General features: G+C 34.7%; 1 protein-coding gene across 4 annotated transcripts in view; it reads left to right on the top strand.

The window, feature by feature from the left end:
* The window catches only part of acvr2aa (activin A receptor type 2Aa), a 63,429-nt gene extending 50,103 nt beyond the window's left edge, over positions 1-13,326 (top strand). For 3 of the 4 annotated variants that reach the window (XM_021478662.3, XM_005167561.6, XM_021478661.3), the window contains 7 exons: positions 1,029-1,172; positions 3,393-3,536; positions 4,156-4,301; positions 5,861-5,975; positions 6,787-6,925; positions 9,316-9,446; positions 9,528-13,326. In XM_021478662.3, coding sequence (XP_021334337.1) covers positions 1,029-1,172; positions 3,393-3,536; positions 4,156-4,301; positions 5,861-5,975; positions 6,787-6,925; positions 9,316-9,446; positions 9,528-9,722 — 1,014 coding nt within the window. In that variant the 3' untranslated portion in view covers positions 9,723-13,326. The remainder of the gene's footprint in view (positions 1-1,028; positions 1,173-3,392; positions 3,537-4,155; positions 4,302-5,860; positions 5,976-6,786; positions 6,926-9,315; positions 9,447-9,527) is intronic. The other variant, NM_001110278.2, reaches the window with a different exon arrangement.
* The last annotated feature ends 7,245 nt before the right edge of the window (positions 13,327-20,571 follow it).

The raw sequence follows: 20,571 nt of genomic DNA, 5'->3' as shown, positions 1-20,571 counted from the left end.
CCACTTACAGAAGCTATGGATTATGTTTAACAAGCTCTGAACTGCAACTCCCATAAGCCCCTTCTGGCCAAGCTTTATGCAGCTCAGCTGCATGACATGACCCACCTTTAACCCACTTAACACATCACCACAGTTAGCATTACTGACATGTGTAATTTCATATAATGTATCACAATAGTAGTGCTCTCCACCAATGTGATCCTTAAATGTGCTCAGAATGTTTATAATCCTAATGCAGACAACATCTGCTTTGGTGTGATACAATCTTTTTTTTTTTCTTTTCATCTATAACAATGAGTGTTGACATGATTTTATTTTCCTTTTTTATGAAAATAGTACTTTTGTTTAGGAAGGATGTTCAGTTGATTGACAGTATTAATGTTTTGTGACGCTGAAGACAGCATCAATTTATTAACAAAAATAAATTACAAAAAAATTATTTTTTGTTGTTGTTTATGTAACACAGAATGAACCTGGAATTGATTAAGTGAGCATTTCCTCCGTATTTGATTTCCTGACATGAGGTGTATCTGATTGATCATACTTGATTCTATATTAGACAAACATATTTTCCAAGTTACAGACAAACTCTTTGCATGTGCTTGTGTACCCATTCTCTTGCGACTGCATGCGTATGAGTGGAAGTGTATTTAACTGAATATAAAGTCTAGCATGAACCAACCCTTAACTTGCTTAACAGAGCAGGTCACAGTTCTGCAGTAATTGAATAAACATAGATGATGCTTTAGTTAAGAGTCATGGGATTATATTAGGGTCTGACCTCTGGACAGTGACCTTCTGCAATAATCGCTTTGAATGGCCCTTTAGTTACATCTTACTGAAATGATCTTATGGTGGTAAATGACGTCACTCTTAAAACCCTCCCTAAGGCGTTCATAAGTCACAGCCAGTGTTGCTGTGAAACATGTTGATTGATGATGGATATTATAATAATAATGAAGATTACAGAACTTCTTTTCTACGTTGATTTGTTTAACCAACACCTTGTTTTTTGTTATTTTTTGCAGGACCCTGGACCAATGCCACCATCTCCCACCCTGGTCCAAAAGCCATTGCAATTGTTGGAAATCAAAGCTAGGGGGCGCTTTGGCTGTGTGTGGAAGGCTCAGCTGCTCAATGACTATGTGGCAGTGAAGATTTTCCCCATTCAGGTACCGCACGAAGAGACTTAGCTCCTAAAGCTGATCAGTTAATTAATTGAACTTGCTTAACCAATTAAACGGCCAAACGTGGAGCTGAGCCATGTGTCAGCCTCTGAAGCACATGTGCACAGCATTTACAACATTAGCATATAATGTGATTTTAATTAAACCTAATGAATCTATTTCTAATTGCTGAGAGGCTGGTGGAAAAGAAGACTCCATCAAATGATTCAAAACCAGATGCATACAATGACTATATATATATTGCGATATGAATATAATATCTCCAGATGATTTGAATAGTTCTATTTGAAAAGATGTCATTAAATTGAATCAACTGTGATGATCAGGTATTTTTTTATCCAGTGCATCAGCATGAAATATAATAAATTAAAAACATAAATACAACAGAGCAAAAAAAAAAAAAAAACAAGTTAAATAAATAGTTAAATAAATCTATGGGGTCCTAAAATGTCTTAAATTTAAAAAAAAAAAAAAAAAATTTTAGGCCTCAAAGTCTTAAATCCATTAAAATATTGTACTGTAGGTCTTAAATCATTTTAAATGGTCTTATTTTCCTATGAAATCTATGCCCAATTGGGCCAACACCCATCCAATCACTAACAATATATTTCAATAAACGTTTTAAGAAATGTTTATTTGTTAAATTTATTGACTTAATAATAGGGTTTAATTATCTTCCTTACAATAACATTTGTTTTTAAAAATTTCTTTTTTAAGGTTTTTACTTGGCCATTAAATAGCATCTTTAGCATTTAGTGTAAGAAATTTCATTCATTATGGTCTTAAATTTGACTTGATAAAACCTGTCGAAACCCTGGTACAGTAATTGAATGTAAAATAACACATAAAAATAAAAATTTAAAATTTCTTTATCATTTAATCATTAATAAATAATATAATTTTGAGATATAACTATTGCAGATATTAATGCTGTAACGATATATCATTCAGCCCTATTTAACAGAATCAATTTAATACTTATATTCAGCAACAATTATAAACCTAAATAACTGCTGGTCTTATGAAATCTGTGAAAATCTTGTACTTTTTTTTTTACTCTTAAAATAATTGGTGCTGACGTGAACATTTTAGCACCCTAGGAATAAATTACATGTTAGAAATATTTATTGCATTTTTAAATAAATGCAGAAATGTGGGCTTAAAACGCACAAAAAAATCTTAGTAAATTCCATCCCTTGGTTTTACCCACATGCAACAAGTGTAAAGCTGCTGTGGGTACCGTAGCACATCTTTTTTGGTTTTGTGTTCAAATTCAGATTTTTTGCTTAGAAATATTTCAGTTCTTTGCTAAAGTTTACAATTATGTTTTACTCCCTGACCCAATCTTAGCTATTTTTGGCTGGTCAAATTTTCTGGTGACTCTCAACCGAAATGTACAGCTTCCTGTTTAGAGTGACATAATCATTAAAAAAAGTTATTCTTTGTTTCTGGAAGAAAAATGTTTGGCCTCTTTTTTTCTGACTGGCTTTTTGGACTCATCTCAACTTTACATTTGGAAAGAATAAGAAATACCACTTCTGGGAACTCTTCGAAATTGTATAAAATGTGGGATACAGTCTTTTTTTTTCTAAAAAAAATCATAAAGACTAATAGAATTGTTTAATTTCTGAAGATTTGAAAGTTTTGTCTTTCTCTCTCTCTTTACATCTATTGCTGTATCTTTTTGTAGGTAATATATGTCTTGTATGTCACCATTTTGCCCTTGTTTCATGCATCATTTTACACCGATTATTATTGCATGATGGGTTTGTCTGTTGCTTGCTTTTCTATGTCTGCAAAAGTATTTAAAAAAAATCTCAAAAACACACAAAAGTACTGTACTATATTTGCTTAATGTATAAATTTGTTAAATATATATGATATAACAGTATATATCAGTTTATAGATTAAATAACACATGTTTGTTTCATGAAATGGTATCTGTAAATTGAGATTTTTAGTTGAGTCTGAGAAAAGCTGTCTCACTCCTCTACCTAGATTCAAATCTCTGGTTAATAATTGCTTGCCTACGTAATCTGAGTTGGTTGTGAATGTCAGCAAAGTTTTTAAGTTAGTTTGTCACTTGTTATAATGAGCAGTTAGCAGCTCTACTGATGTTGACATACCAGTGGATCACTGTTCAGGAGATTGCCCATCTTGACCCGAGTACTGCTCTAATTGCTGTGTACTTTGTTTCTTTCTTAGGACAAACTGTCTTGGCAGAACGAGTATGACATTTACAACATCCCCGGCATGAGGCATGAAAATATCCTGCAGTTCATCGGGGCTGAGAAGAGAGGAAGCAACCTAGACATTGAGCTGTGGCTCATCACGGCTTACCATGAGAAGGTCTGGAGCCCAATTCAACTGGGCCGCATTAGCTCACACTTTAAAAGATGAACATTTCTAGATCCATATTTTACTTTCAAAGTTTACTAATTGATCCCTCTGCCATCACATATCGTTATATTCTTTTTGCTAATGATATTTAAAGTCTTTGATTTATTTTTCATGAATTTGGATAAGACTTTAATTTTGCTTGTATATTAAAATAATCATGACAGAAACTGATGGCTGAGAAAGAGAATGAATGCATCACACGGCTATTTTTGAATGCTATTGATGTGGTTGTCTCTCTATAAATTTGCAGTTTGTCGTTAAAATATTTAGATACGGAGGTCTTTTGTTTGAGCTGTTCTCAAGAGACAGAAATAATGAAGTGACAAAAGTGACATTTTTCATGTTGATGCCTGGCTGGATTCAGTCGTGCAAAAGAAATCATTTTCATAAAAAGAATATTTCAAGTCATTTGAGTCAATATATGTCAATAGTGCAAGCATACTTTGCACGTTGCTTTATTAGCAGTCGGTTTTCCTATTAGTTTTTACTTTTGTTTTTTCTTATTGTTAGTCAAAAGGGTTGAGTTAATTGTATTGCAGGCTGATGCGCAGTTGTGATTGATCTGCAGAGTTCTCTGACGGACTACTTGAAGGCCAACGTAGTGACGTGGAACGAGCTGTGCCACATCGCTCAGACCATGGCTCGAGGACTGGCTTACTTGCACTCCGACTTCCCAGGACACAGAGATGGTCACAAACCAGCCATCGCACACAGGTTAGAAATGTATATCTGTCTCGTCTGCGTTTTTAGGTATTCGATCACAAGTGTTTAACAGACATGCATAATGTAAGTAAATTAAAAGTAAGTGAAAGGCATTATGGCAACTAGGATTTCAGTCATAACCTGTGTTTTGGGACAATGCAGTGGTGTATGAATACCTTATTTACGTCTGCTTTCTTCAGATTATGTCTCATTGAGACCATGTGTTAGGTTTGTAGAAGGAAAGTAATTATTGTGGCTTGTGGTCTTTTGTGGGTTTTTTGACGAAATAGGTGTTTACACTACTTCTAAAAGTTGTTTTTTAGACCACACTTTTAGTTGTATATTGCATGGCTCACTTGTAATCAGACTGACAAAAAGGCATTTAATACCACATTTAAACAGGCTTAATAAACAGTTTGCACCTTGAAAATATTGAAAAGTTAACAAATCTTAAGTCACAAATTGTTAGAAATCTGGATGGCATTCTTCTACCATTGGCATTGCAAAAAAAAAAAAAAAGGATTTTTTCCTCGTGTTTTTTTCTCTAAACTGTGGAAGTTTTGCATCCTGTTGAGTGTCTAAATATATTAAAATATCTTCATTCATTCATTTTCTTTTCGGCTTAGTCCCTTTATTATTTCGGGGTCGCCACAGTGGAATGAACCCCCAACTTATCCAGCATATGTTTTATGCAGCGGATGCCCTTCCAGCTGCAACCAATCTCTGCAAAACATCCATACACTTATTCACACTCATACACTACGTACAATTTAGCCTACCCAATTCACCTGTACCGCATGTCTTTGGCATGTGGTGGAAAATGAAGGACCCGGAGGAAACCCACGCGAACACAGGGAGAACATGCAAACTCCACACAGAAATGCCAACTGACCCAGCCGAGCCTCGAACCAGCGACCTTCTTACTGTGAGGCGACAGCACTACCTACTACGCCACTGCACTGCCTCAAAATATCTTATTAAAAGTTTTTTTTTTGACTGTCCTGCTTTTCGACTTACTGAAAGGGTCATGAAACCACTCTCAGTTCAAATCTACCTCAGAATTTTAAAAAAAATGGTTAAAAGATGCTCGACACAAACAAATCTGTTAAAATCACACAAAAAAAAGTACTTCAGGGTGTCTTGAACTTTAAATCTAGATAGGTTTCTTTAAATCATTGGGAGTGTTAAAGAAGGGTTTTTTTATCTGGACTATGAAAGCTTTGGACCCTGTTGACTGTCTGTAAAGGCAAAAATATCTTCAAAATATCTTTATTAAAAAACAATTTGGACTGTCCTGCTTTTCGACTCAAAGAATGTAAAGGGGTTTTTTTTTCTTAAAGCAAACTTGACAAAATATTATCATATATTTATTTATTTATGTAAAAGTCTGATGTAAATATCTTGTGCTTGTATTTGTTTAAATGGTTTTGTTGTTTCTTTATTATATTTCTATTTTTCAGTATTGTCAAGACATTAGCCAAAGTTATCATGCTATGTATAAAAGATACAGTACAATATATTCATCAATATAAGCCATTTTACCTTATTTAAGCTTTGTCTCGTGTTCACAGAGATTTCAAGAGCAAGAATGTATTGCTGAAGACAAACCTGACAGCCTGTATAGCTGATTTTGGATTGGCTTTAAAGTTTGAGGCTGGGAAGTCAGCTGGGGACACACATGGGCAGGTAAGAGTTAAAACAGCTGTTCAGATCCCATTGTGTGAGGGTTGGCCGTGTTTAAATATGAATATGATTCTGTGGAGGAGTATTAGAGGCTGTATCATAAAATCTAACGTGCTGCCTACATAATAGACTGGTCACGAAACCAGAATACCAATAGTCAATAGCATATCGGCAGCAAATTTTATCCCACATGCCAAAATGCTAACAAATTCTATTTAAAACCATGGCATTTAGCCTTGAAGTGTTTCTAAATGAGGTAAACACATCTTGACATTTTTTTCAAGAAATTATTAAAGTAAACAAGTGTTAATGAAATCATGCATGCGTTGAATAATTAAAAGCATAAGAACAAGGAAACAAATTAATTAAGCAACTCTTAACTCTGAGCTTTCTCACAACTTTAACAGCGGTGTGAAGTGTTTGGGTAAACACTCAGTAATTTAATAAAAAGCACAAGTCTAATCTAATCTAATTTCAAATATAGCTTTCTTGTTGTATTGTGTTCTACAACAAGTACAAAACACAGGATCTTGACTCAAGCTATAAATCACGGCTGGCTGGACCTTTATATTCAGACCAGGACTGAATTGACAGAATCAATACTTTTTTGATTTCATTGACTTTTTAATGAATTACCCATGGTTCCTCAGTACATATACATACGTGACGTTTTCATATCCTCTAATGTGAAGTTTCTCTGACGGATGGACATTTAACCATTATTCACTAGTGATGTACTCTTTAAAAGAGACCATGTATGCAACTTTTTTTAGTGTTGTGCTAATAATGTAATGATCTGTGTGTGGGCTCCTAGGTGGGAACCAGGCGTTATATGGCCCCAGAGGTGTTGGAGGGGGCGATCAACTTCCAGCGGGACGCTTTTCTCAGGATAGACATGTATGCAGTGGGGCTGGTGTTGTGGGAGCTGGCGGCCCGCTGCACTGCTTCTGACGGTACAAATTTCTGAAGTTCCTCTCACAGCATTATGACATCACAGTCTGTAGTTGTATTTCCTATTTTATTGGTGCAATTTTATTGACATTGGAGTCAAATACTCGCCGAAAACGTGTATTTCAGTGTGTTTTATCGCCATTCAGGCTCTTGAATATCCCTGTCACTGTAAGTGCAGTATGCTTGACGTTATTGATTATTGTTGCCTGGTCTAATGGAACAGTATTGATCAGATTTGGACTATGAAGCAGACCTCAGGGACTGTTGTGACTGCTGTGACCTCATTGAGTGCAGTACATGATGGGATTTAATAGAAGACCGTGTTTTAAACGTTGTTTTGTTCAAAGCTTGTCCTCTTTTGATACTTTTTTTATTTTAGTTGCTAGCACAGGATAATATTTTCACAAACAGACAATATGCATTTCTGTTTGTGTCAGTAGTCGCATCATTTACATTTTTGATGTGCAAACATGTTTTTATTCTTCCAGCAAAACTTTGACCCAAGGGTTTCTAAAATCCCTTAATACTTTGATACCAGTGTTTCCTTTAAGGACAGTTCTCTTAATAAACATATTTACACTGTGGGGAAACATATTATGCATCAATTGTTATTTTTTAATTAACTTATTGCCTTCATTATTTCTAATCTCCTGAAGTCAAAAACGAATTCTTTGAATATTATCATATATTATTATAAAACATTATAATCATTCCTGTGAACCTGCAGAGAATTAAGTGAGCTGTTGAATGGCTTATTAAAAAAACAAAATTCTCCCTATTATGCTAAAAATTATAGATGTATAAACCTCAGGCATATATTTTTGATTAAATTCATATTTATTGGTATTTTTTGTAATGCATATTATGCCAGGGCACCTTTACAATGTGTGCTGAAGATAAAGAAGACAGTTGTGAGAAATTCTTGTGAAAGACAGAACAGAAAGACAGACAATTATTAAGTTAACATACATTGTAAGAGAACTGAGTATGTTACTTATTCGAAAATCTTTAATCCTAAACCAAGTCATCTTTTTTTATGATGTCTGATATTTTTGTCCCTGTTATATTATTGTATATTTTTTTTAATGATGTGCGAGCAGATGTTTCTGAGTATGTCACACTTTGTTAGTTCACTTAATTCAAATGTTTTGACTGCTTGGTAAAACCTTTTAGAATGATCTTATAATTGAAGTTAAAAAAGCAAAACATAATTAAGTTTTAAAGATGCTGTATACAAATAATGTATTATTATTCATTATTTTTATTATATGTATATGTATGTGTTTTTGTGGTTTATATGACACCTCTAAATATCAAACAAGAATGCCATTTAAATTAATATCAGCATGAGTTTGATCACAAATGTAATTTTGATTTTATTCAATAGCTCAAAAAACAAAAACTTCATATTACAGACTCGTAGTCAGCAGGGGTTCGGGTGGTTCAAAAGACTCACCCCTCACTGACAAAGGTCCAGATTTTGTCCCATACATGAGTTTATTTGACTGTTATGTCATCATAAATAGTGAAAATAATCCATTGAAAACCATCAAATTAAAATTTTATTTAAGTATAATTGTTGTTATACATGAATTTTCAAATGCACTTTTTTAGAAAAATTGTGAAGCTCTACATTATTATTATTATTATTATTATTATTATTATTATTATTATTATTCAAATGACCAAACTCTGACTGAGTAAAGTTGAATGTGCTGGCCAGTTTGTTATTTATAATTTGCCTTATAAATGACAATAGGCTTGTTTTTAATTTAAAACTATTTTTCTTTCTAATGGTATGGGATGTAATAAGTTTGTATTTTAAGAATGAGTATTTTTTTCATATTTTCTTATTCTAGATCTAGGGAATATTTTGGTACATCAAAAAGTGTAGTTATGATGACTATTCGACAAGCTAATCCAGCTAAAAATAGCACTTTAAATCTCATAATTAAATAGAAAATGAGGCATATAACTGCAAAAAGGTCCACTTTTTGAGAAAAATAAACCTCCCCTTTCACCAGGCTGGCCATTATTAGTTAATTATATAGATGAAATTATGTTAAATTATTATGTTGTTGTTGTTTTCTATTTCATCAATGAAAATAATTGCAAACAAAGCCAGAGCATTTCATTTGTGCATTCTAAACAACGTGAGCCATTTCAATCATCGGTCTGAATGGTTCAGTGAATCACTCATAAAGGCAGGGAGCTGCTGCCACCTACTGGCAGTTTTTGCCACATTTTTCGTCCGTACGTGCCCAAACACTTTGCAAAGTATTGTTTAATTGTTGTTAGTGATCATTTGTCAATTATGCATACCCCTAACTCATTGTTGAAAATCAGATGGTGGGTTTTTCTGATCTAAGATGTTTGTGCATTGTTTGCGAAGGTCCAGTTGACGAGTACATGCTTCCGTTTGAGGAGGAGGTGGGCCAACATCCCACTCTAGAGGACATGCAGGAGGTGGTGGTCCATAAAAAGCTACGGCCCACTCTCAGGGAGTGCTGGCAGAAACATCCGGTATGTAACAAACCTAATTAAACATGGACGATTCGAAATGAATATTCTGCTGGCTATAATGCATGTTCCTGTGTCTCTCAGGGTCTGGCCATGCTGTGCGAGACTATAGAAGAGTGTTGGGACCATGAAGCCGAGGCGCGTCTCTCTGCGGGCTGCGTGGAGGAGCGTGTGGTCCAGATGCAGAGGCAGACCAGCGTCTCTGCCCCAGAGGAAATAGTCACCGTTGTAACAATGGTGACCAACGTGGACTATCCCCCAAAGGAGTCTAGTCTATGACTAGAGGATATCAGCATGTGAATTGTGGGCTGACCGAACAGAAAAGATGCGTCGGGGATGGTGGTTGACTGCTCTTCTGACGGCTGGCTTCAGACATGCTGGATGATTGTCCTGTACTTGCGGTTGGAACAAATGCAGACCGTGCATTTTGCGCCGAATCTGGGCTTTATCTGGAGCCAGCTGCGTTTATGTATGTGTGTGTATATATGAACTATTACCACGGGCCGTATTGACGAACGGATTATAAGCTGACGACAAAAGAAGTTGTCGTTTTCTCTTCTCGGAGAAGCAACTTTCCCGTTCGAGGAGCAAGCGAGACTCGTCCTCCGCACAGCGCTCGTGTCATTTCAGTATAAAAAAGGGCAACGTCCATGTAAAAAAACAAAAAAAGAGACACATATTTAATGTGTTCATATGAATGACTATTGTAATGCCAATAAGAAACAGCTTTTTGAATGTGTAGTGTGACGCTGCTGTACAGATATCAACAGAAAGGGTGACGATACAACCCAAATCAACACGTGTTTCCTCTGAAAGCTTTCAGAGTTTCTGTCAGATAACCACCAACCTCTCGACAAGGTATACCTCAGTTTCTCATCCTAATAATACGTTTTTTTTGTAACACTATATGATATAAACGAAAGAGGCTTTTCGATGACCTCCATTTGGCACGGAAGCTTTTTAAATACGGGGAAAACTTTTTTTATATGACAGATTATGCCAAGAAATGATGGCCATTCATAAACCAGTGTTCTGCCTTCTTTCTTTTAGTTGTTCTCTGTGTTGCCCTGCTGTTTAAAATGTGATTTTCTTTTTTCTTTTCTTTTTAGCATTGTGACGGTTTTGTTGAAACCATTTTTGACCTTTATCGAGACCTGTTGAGAAGAAAGCAAATCCCTGAAAATATGAATTTTGTGAAAATAATACAGAAGCACTTACCAATATAGGTTTGCGGTGTCCTCACAACATTGACGTATGTGCATGCCTTGTGTTTTCTTTTCCTTCGTTTTTTTTTTTTTTTACCTCCATCATGTGGAGCTTGTGCATGAGATCCCATTAGCAGTCATGGACAACCCCCTTCATTATTTGTTAAGCTGAAGTATTTCCTGTATTCGGGGCGTCACTCTTTTTGTTTCATTTCCATTTCCATTTGGAATCGCCCAATCCTGGTCTTCTGCATTCTCTCTCTCTGCTTTTATTGTGCTGCGGGTAGAAGACCGGCCTCATGCGCTGCATTCAAACCAGCCTCCTCATGAAGCCTGACCTCGCAAGAGACACGTCACACTGGTTTCAAATCAGCAGCAAGGCCACCTTCTACACACTTCTACAAGAACTGTATCTCAGTATGTCTCAGGAAGCGTTTCCCTTTGCTTTGAGCCCTACGGTGCCATTCTGGTGACCCTTGTTGTATTATGTATGCAAGGGCCCTTGATATAACACCTTATTAGTGTGGTCATATTATGTGCAATAACATCATTAGCAGGGACTGTTTCACAGCTCACTGGCCACTTCCAGTGTGGTAAAAATACAAGCGCCTAGCAAGTTGCTTAAACCGTAATGTACATCACAAACTGAAGTCGACGTCAGGCTTACGACATGCTATGCATATGTTTGACGCCCAGTTTTCTGAGAGTATTAAGCTAATAATATGCTGTAACGGGGACCGAACACATGCAGTAACTTTCAAATCAAGAGTTTTTTTTCTGCTGCTGCTCTTTGTTCACACTGTATTTCAATCCGGTGTGATCTGTTGTGTTTCTGTCTTTGGGATCCACTGTCATTTGGGGAGAGTTTGTTCAGACAGTAGGGAGTCAGTATGAGTCATTACAAATCAGATCATTTTTAAAATAGGTTTGAAATCTGATCTGAGCGTTCACACTGAATCTGTTTTTAATCTGAATTCAAACCACATATTGATGTGATTTTTGAATGGGTTTTGCATTTGTTTCTTACAAGTTGACTTGCAAACAACTAAACTGGTTTGAATCTGATGTGAAGTTGTATTCACCGCTGCCTGTCTGAATGAATCCTGAAATAAGATTCAGTGGTTCATTTCGCTTTCAGTATTAGAGTCATATTATCATCATTAATGAGATCTGAATTCACAAATCTGATTTCAAACCACTTGTGTATTTCTGGATTTGTAATTTGCTGAGACTTCAACTAAACTCATTTGGATCCTAAACTGAATCAGCTTCATCCTGCCTGTCTGAACAAATATGATTCGCTTACTCTTATTTCCACTTGTTTTGCTTTTGATATTACAATCATGCATCATCCTGAATGGTGGAAAAATAAACTGAGATCTAATCTGACCCTTCAGACTCAACAAATGTATGTTTTTATTCTTTTTAAATCTGATCACATTCAGATCTGCTTTGAATCTAATTCATAAATCTGTTTGTTTTTTCATCCATTCAGACTATGACCATCTTAAACTGCTTTGAGTTCGATACAATGTTGGATTTCTGTTGCCTGTCTGAACAAATCCTGATTCAGTGGCTCGCCTGGATTCACTTTGCTTTCATGATGCCGCATGTGATGCATTTGACAATGTTCAGGTTCATACAACTGTATGCAATCAAGCCCTTTCAATGAAAGTTCTCTCTCTCTCTTTCTCCCTCTGTCTACTGTAGCATCTCTCTCTTTCAGCCAGCTCTTTCAGATTGATTTCATCTGACTAACACAAGGGCCTGCTCCACCTCTGGACTCTGTAGATGCGTAATACAAGGTCAGTCGGTTATACGACCAAGTTGGCAGATTGAGTCTGAGTGCGTTTTCCCTTTTGTCTGTAAACACTACACTAAATTGACTGCTGCTGGCCTGTCGAGTGTTTCACCAGGTGCTGTCCTGTTCCCCTGTCTGGTTTTCTTTCTGTTTTGTTTTTTAGCTGGGGAATTTGGAAAAAAGGTTGAATGAGATAAAAAGCCAAACTTTAAAAACAAAATAATCCCCGTGTTTAGTAGGTTTGAAAATGCACCGTATGTACATATGAATGTTGTTTTAGATTGTGAAAAGAGCATGATTTTTTTTTTATGTCTCAGAAAAAAATCCTTTATTGATATTATTATTATTATAAAATATTTTAATGTTAATTTTGTACATCTGTATTTTAGTTTTATTAATTTATATCACGGCCCAACTGGCGTTTTATTCCTCTTCTGGATAAATGAGAAGTGACGCTTCTTCTCGGCGAGATGAAACACTACAAAACGAATCAATGTTTTACCTCAGACTTCCACTTACAGCGTTCAAAAAAGTGTAGCACGACTGACAACATGGTGCGGCGTTACAACTACTGCTCCTGGGAATCGACCAGCAGCTTTTCGCTCTTCATCTTTTCTCTCAGACACACTTTCGACAGCGATTCTTTTCAACTCTCCGCCATCGAGTGAATGTCTCCACTTTACCAAAACACTCCATTTTGAGGTGCGAGGCGAGCAGCTGTATTACTGTTGTGCTGGACATGCCATTTTTCTGTCCACTTTTCTCTTGAGTATTTAACGCATTCAGGGCCTGATCAGACGTAATTGTTACATAATGTACAGATGAAATTTTATGCTACTACTCCCCCTCAAATAAAGTATAGTGACTGCTCTCAAAATTGCGTGGTGTGTGTGTCAATTACTCAATGAATTCCCAATGTCTCTTTTTTAAATCAGTATTTTTTAAACAGATGGTTGTCTTTTATTTAAATAACAAAAAAACATGCCGTATTATCAGACATTATTTACATTCAATTTTTGAAGTGCTGGGCAAAGATTTTTTGCATCCAAAAATAATAGTTGTTTCGAAATAATATATGTGTGTGTGTTATATATATTTATTATATGTTATACACATACATAAACAAAACTATATATGCAATTTTGTTACACGGATATAAAAGTTTATACACTATAGTCCTGGTTGTACATTACATTTTTAGATTGAATTAAATTAACCCTATGTACTTCATTCAATTATTCATTTTCTTTTGGTCTTATTCCCTTTAATAATGAAATTATCAAGTTTTATGCAGTGTGCCCTTCCAGCTGCAACCCATCACTTGGAAACACCCATACAAACTTATTCGCAAACATACTAATATAGCCAATTTTGCTTACTCGCCTTTAGCTTAGGTCTAGCAGGAGCACCCTGAAGAAACCCACGCCAACACGCGGAGAACATGCAAAATCCAACCAGAAATGCCAACTGACCAGCTGAGACTTGAACCAGCGACCTTCTTGTGAGGTGACATCGCTACCCATTGCGTCACTCCCATTGAACTCATATTAAAATTAAGTTGTATAAATTGATATTATAAATTTAAGTTAGAACATGATCAACTTTGTTTTAATAGGTTACAATGACCTAAAACATGCTGTCAGAACTTATTATAGGCTAATTTGTATCATAAATTTATTTATATCTAAATATATAGAAAATATATTTTTTTAAATATATGCATGATTGTGTTTATTTATACATGCATAATAAATATGGTGCATATATTATGTCAAAACAAACTTTTATTTTAGATGCGATTAATCGCGATTTATTTTTGCACAGGCCTGATTTTTATTTAACACATACCAACGTTTTAACTTCAGGAGAGATCATAAATCTACCTGTGGTGAAATAACCCTCATTTCCGAACACAACTAGAAACTGAAAGGTTTAAACAGCTATATATTTTAGAAAAATTTGGAAGAAATAATATTAGACAAAAGCACACATTAATATTTTACTCAAACTAAAACTTGATAGCTCCATAAGAAACAGAATTGCCCAATTGTCTCTTTATTTTGCAGTATATTTTAAGTTTTTCTGTCAGGTTTAAGTACAAACACATCGATGTTCTGGATCTGAGAAGTGTAAACATGATAAGTACTCCAAATTGACAGGCGTTTGATGAATTGTTATGTTTGATCACACCACTAGGTGTCAGCATTTAGATATGCATATTTTATGTGAATTTATTTTCCTGGTGCTTTAAAGGCTTTGGTAATAATATTTGTTGTTAATATTTCTTTATTTTTTCTAATAAACTAGTGCTGTAATTTAGCAAAAACAGTAGAGATATTTTTAATACTTTATATTTACCAATGGACCCTGAAACGCTTAGTATTCAGACACAAAAAGCAGGTAGCACAATAACTTAAAAAAATAACTTTTAGATAACTTTTCAATGAATCACTGAATAATTAGCATTTTAATATTCATAAAATCAATATAAATATTTTATTTTTAATAATATTTAAGTGTTGAGTATTCAAAAAAGCTTATGACCCTAGTTTTTTAAACAAAATATACATTTATTACTAGAGCACCGCACCAGCTAATAAAATTGAATGATATTATCAAAATGTTTGTTTGCAATTCTCCATAATCTAAATGTCAATTATTTTATTAATAATCATTTATAATTTTTGTTACATATTTAGCGTTTTATTTGTAATTATGCATCCTGGTTAAGCTTTTGTCATGTGCTATTGACATTATAGCAGCAGTAGTAAGTGACTCTCTAATATCTCTACAACTGAATCTGAGAATGACACACTTCTGTTATTTTAGAATGATTTTTAAAGGGTTTTTTGTGCTTTTATTTGTTCAAGTTTTATTTTGGTAGTTTAATTTTCATTTTTAGATATTACACATTTGTATTCATTTGTGCTTTTTTTTATATTATCAAGGTATTTATCTTACTAAAAAGGTTTGCTATGACATTTTTTTTCTAACATTTAAACATTAAGTTTTTTTTAAATAAATAAATAAATGATGGTGGCTCAGTAGTTAGCACTGTCGCCTCACAGCAAAAAGGTCGCTGGTTTGAGTCCCGGCCAGTTGGTATTCCTGTGTGGAGTTTGCATGTTTGTTTGGGTTTCCTCCGTGTGCTGCATTTTCCCCCACAGTCCAAAGACATGCGATATAGGTGAATTAGATTAACTAGATTGTCCATAGTGTATGGGTGTTTCCCAATACTGGGTTTGCAGCTGGAGGGGCATTCGCTGCGTAAAACATATGCTGGAATAGTTGGCGGTTCATTCTGCTGTGGTGACCTCTGAACTAGAGAATAAGCCTAAAGAAAATGAATAAATGAATAAATAAATTGTAATAAAATACCCATGTTCCTCCTTCCATCACTACTAAAGTCCAATGAAGTTTCTTGTTCAGAAATGAAAAACTGTTTTGGTGTCTCAGAATCACACACAGCTGTTTGTTTGTTTGCTTGTGGTATGTTTGTATTTTGACTGATTTGGTTAGTAAACCTGCCAAAGCATCTCTGTGAGTGAGTGAGTCAAACTGCCCTGTGAGACTGAAGACTGGTAATAACCTGATGAGAGAGAGACTTTATCCCTGAGGGAGAAAATTAACATCTACACTGAGCTCCTCTTGGGAAAAGCATGCGTCTCCAGAATAATTTGGCAGCTCCCCAAACACAGAAGTCACAATGCCAAAGCAAATGCCTCTGTGCACATCTGCCACCTGCTTCTCAATCATCGCCAGAGCCTTTCATTTGTTAGAAACACACAGACGCTGCCACAGTTAAAAAAAATTAATTGGCAAAATAAAAAAAAAAAATTTTTTTTTTTACAAAAATTCGTTTTTAGATATTCTGAAAAGTACTTGATTAATATCTGAAAAACATTTAAAATGATTAAATTATTTTAATAAATATAATCCATTTACATAATTAGTTTTTTCTTGACCCTGAAAAACATTGTGAAATATATTTTGGAACATAAAGATCAAAATTAAATGTCAAAAATATTTTACTGAGCTTTACAATTTAGGTTACGCAATTCACCTATAGCACATGTCTTTGGACTGTGAGGGAAACCGGAGCACCCGGAGGAAACCCACAAGAAGAAAGTGCAAACTTTACACAGAAATGCCAACTGACAAAGCCGGAACTCAAACCAGTGACCTTCTTGCTGTGAGGTGACAGTGCTAACCACCGAGCCACCGTGTCGCCCACATAACTCCATATTAACTTTATTGTTATCCTCAGCAGCAAAGTTTTTTCATTTAAAACTCTCCATTCACACGTAAAACTGATTTATTAGTCTTGGGCAGAGCAGATAGCTGTCTGAAAAGCCACAACATACTGGGCCTTTTGCAACCCTTCTGTCCAAACCACATTTAGAGATCTGGAAATTTCTGTATTAATGTGCATCCAAGTAATGACAGCATAAATGCATAATATGATCACAAAAAATTTAATTTAACAGATGCTTTAGTTTGGTCCTCTTATCAAATGTGCATCTTGTTTTGGTATTTGACGTCTTTAAGTACTGATAATCAATAAACTACCATCAAATATTTTGTCTTTGATCAAAACGACAGTTTAAAGGACAACAATGATGAAAATCAACCTTTGTAAGGTGTTTGGACAGAGTTGTGTGTATGTATACTGTCCACAGTCATATTGGAGTGATATAAACACAACCAGTCTTTTTTTTTTTCCTGTTGTTGAAATAGTACCCTAATTCCAGTGATTTTGAGGCCCACCACAACGTGGTCCCGCCCACCGATTTGATTTACAGGCACCATGTCTCCATAATAACATCTATACACATGTCAACAGAACATTTTTTTTGTTAATAAACTGGGATTAAAATATCTGTCCCAACTCTCTGTGATTTTTATAAGTTTTGAAGTTTTTAAAACAGAGCATGTTTGTAATAAAGGGAGTAAAATCGCGATGTAATCCTTAACCGCTATAATCACCACGGCCGCATGGTGTCAGTAAACGCGCACATGTGTGTGGACGTGTACTGCAAACGGCATTAGTGTGAGACTCGTCATTTGAGAAAGGCTTGAATAAACTCCATCACAAACACATGAAATAAACTTACTTGATATTTTTGCTGTATTTCAGCTCCATCCATGTCTGTCACTGTGCTGTTTATCTGATGTAACCCGTGATGAGAAGCAGACGCGCAGGCTAATTTTTATTTAAAGCCACAGACTACACAAACAGCTACCCTGTACTCAAACAGCAAAATGAGAAGATTCTGGAGGTTACAATAAATTATCTAATGGGTATTTTGAGCTGAAACTTTACAGACACATTCTGGAGACAGCAAGGCTTATCTTACATCTTGTAAAAGGGGTAAAATAGGTGCCCTTTAATAAAATCAGTCCACCGTTAATAAAATCAGTCCACCGTTGAATATGTCAACAGTCTCCAGTTTTTATGATGGAAATGTTACATCTATTCCAAAAGGCAAATCCCAGTATTTGTTGGAATGGTAAAACTGTCTCGCCTCTACAGGAAAAAAGGAAAATTATAACCACACTCATAAAAAATTTCAGTAGAGATTAATAAATAAAAAAGACATAAAAGTCAATATCATGACTTAATCTTCTCCCTTTACATGTTCAGACTGAAACATGTCCAAGACTATACACTCACAAAGGAATTTTGCTGCTTTTTTCATAATACTTATTTAAAATGTTGAAACAACACAATTCTTAAGTTTTTTGGCACAACTTAATTGTTTATGTTCAGTCCACTTAAATTTGTAAAAATAATTAGGTTAACTTAATCAATTTGTGTTGAGAGAGCATGAAGGATTTGTGTGGAACCCAGTATTTTAATAAACTGATTCGTTTTTACAAATTTAGGTGGATTGAACAAACGCCATGTAACAATTAAGTTGTCCCAATTTTTCATTTTAAATAAGTAATTTAAACAAACAGCAAACGTCATTTCACTTAAAAACTGATACTTAAAAACTTTCCACACTGAAAGCACATTCACACTTGAGTTGAGATGACATTGGGTCTAGTAAAGCCTGTGGCTCACATGGGACCACGTCACACGGGCCCCTGGGCCAATGGTTCCCCTCAACTGGTGCATAAACCTCATCATACATAATTCAGGTGGCGTTTAGGTCGCTGGCACGCAATGAGCACTCGCCGAGTTGCTAAAAAAAACACCAACTGCTGCTTATACCCTGGGGAATCTGCAGACCCCCCGAAATAAAGAGGGGACTGACTGAGCCTGACTGTCAGCAGTATAAACTTCTACTCGTTCAACAATGAGGGACATGTGGACACACTCCTCCTGTCACCATTATTTGCAGATGTGGAACAGCACATTCAGAACTGACAAAACTTACAGCAGAGCAGGTCTTGGACTCGGTGTACCCAGAGAACAGGACCCTGAGGGGGCAAACTGAACTGTACATGCGGGACAGTAATGAGGAAGCACAGAAACTATGCAACAACAGTCAATGCCCAGATATATACAAAGAAATTTTACTTCTAGAGTAATCAGATTACTTTTTCAAGTAGCTAGTAATCCAGTGGACACCTTGATGTGGAAATAACATCAAAGAACGTTAAAAATGCTAATCGATTTGAGGTCAGTTCACTGATTTCTAACATTGGTCTCAAAAAACACTTCAACAATACAAGAAGATCCATTTTGACATGTTTATTTTGACACCAATGTGTTTATTGTCAATGCTGACGTCAATGTACAAAAGTTTACATGCATTATAAGAAAATCCAGTGTCAATTTGTCATTTGGAGTTGACGCTTTCAAATGAATAAAACATTTATATTCTAAGAAATGTGTACAGATGTCAAATGGATGTCAAGGTTTTGACATCGATATGTTTTTAAACACGATATTTAATGTGTTTTTGATGTCGTTTTTGGGAATAAATTTCCAAGAAAGTATCAAAGTTGCCTTCTTAAATGTTATGCCGCTACTTTGTTTACCCCTGTTGTTGACTGATGTCTTGTTTTGATAGAAATTAGGAGTAAGTGCTAATACATGTGTACAGTATGCAAGCAAGATACGTCAGAACTTCAGCTATACAAATTTAGCTGCCTGAGGTTTATTCAATTCACATTCCCCTTTTTGTAGTCTATACTTTTTTTGTTTTTAAATTGTACATTTTTCAAATGCATCCTTCTAATTTCTGCCAACAGCAATCGTTTATAGTTATTTGTAAATAGATGGCGATCTTTCATTTATCATGTTTGTGTCATGTTTATACCTCAGAATTTTACATTAAGGGAGCATATTTGACATCAATGCTGACTAATATAATTATTTTAAATCTGGATTCATTTCCAATTTATTATTTTGTTTTGTTTTTATATATTATTATATTATTTTAAGTATATTTTCTGTAACTTTAGCTGAGTTAAATTCACATATTATAAATAAAAATATTTAAGGAAAAATACAGTACTCAGCATGTCACAAATCTTTCTTTAAAATTCATAGTTTTAATAGGAAGCTATACAATATTATATTTTGTGCATATACATTACATTAGTCAGTACTGAAGCCAAATCTTACTATAATGGTCCAAAAACGAGTACTCCCAAATTATTTTTTTAAATAAAAAAATGTTAAATACAAATTTAAAAAAGAGGAAAAATTCAAAGAAGCAAAAAAATGCATAGATTTATTTGAAATTTTGTAGGTTGTCATTTATTTTTGCAATGTTTTGCTTGAATTTAATTGTATTATATTTTAATTTCTAAATATGTCTGGTGACAAAAACATTATTTTAAAAAATATATTTATTTTAAAAAAATCTGTTTTGTTTACATTGCATATATTTACTGAGAAATAGATAAAAATATTCATTTTTAAAATTGAGTGTACTCAATCATGCTGAGCTCTGTAAATGAATAATTGCTTTACCCATACATTTTTGACCAAGTGTGTAAAAACCTATATAATTATATAAAAATGTTGTAGGCATTGACCATTTTGAGAAATTGGCTTAACTGCTTCATGACAGTCAGATTTGCAAGTTTACAAGATATAATCAAATTAAAATGTGACCAGAATCCAATATTCATTTGAATTTTGTAGTCACAATAGTCAGTATTT

This window comes from Danio rerio, chromosome 9 (genome assembly GCF_049306965.1).
Source record: "Danio rerio strain Tuebingen ecotype United States chromosome 9, GRCz12tu, whole genome shotgun sequence".
NCBI lineage: Eukaryota > Metazoa > Chordata > Actinopteri > Cypriniformes > Danionidae > Danio > Danio rerio.
The sequence above is the reverse complement of the archived record's forward strand: the minus strand, read 5'-3'. Positions and strand labels throughout refer to the sequence as shown.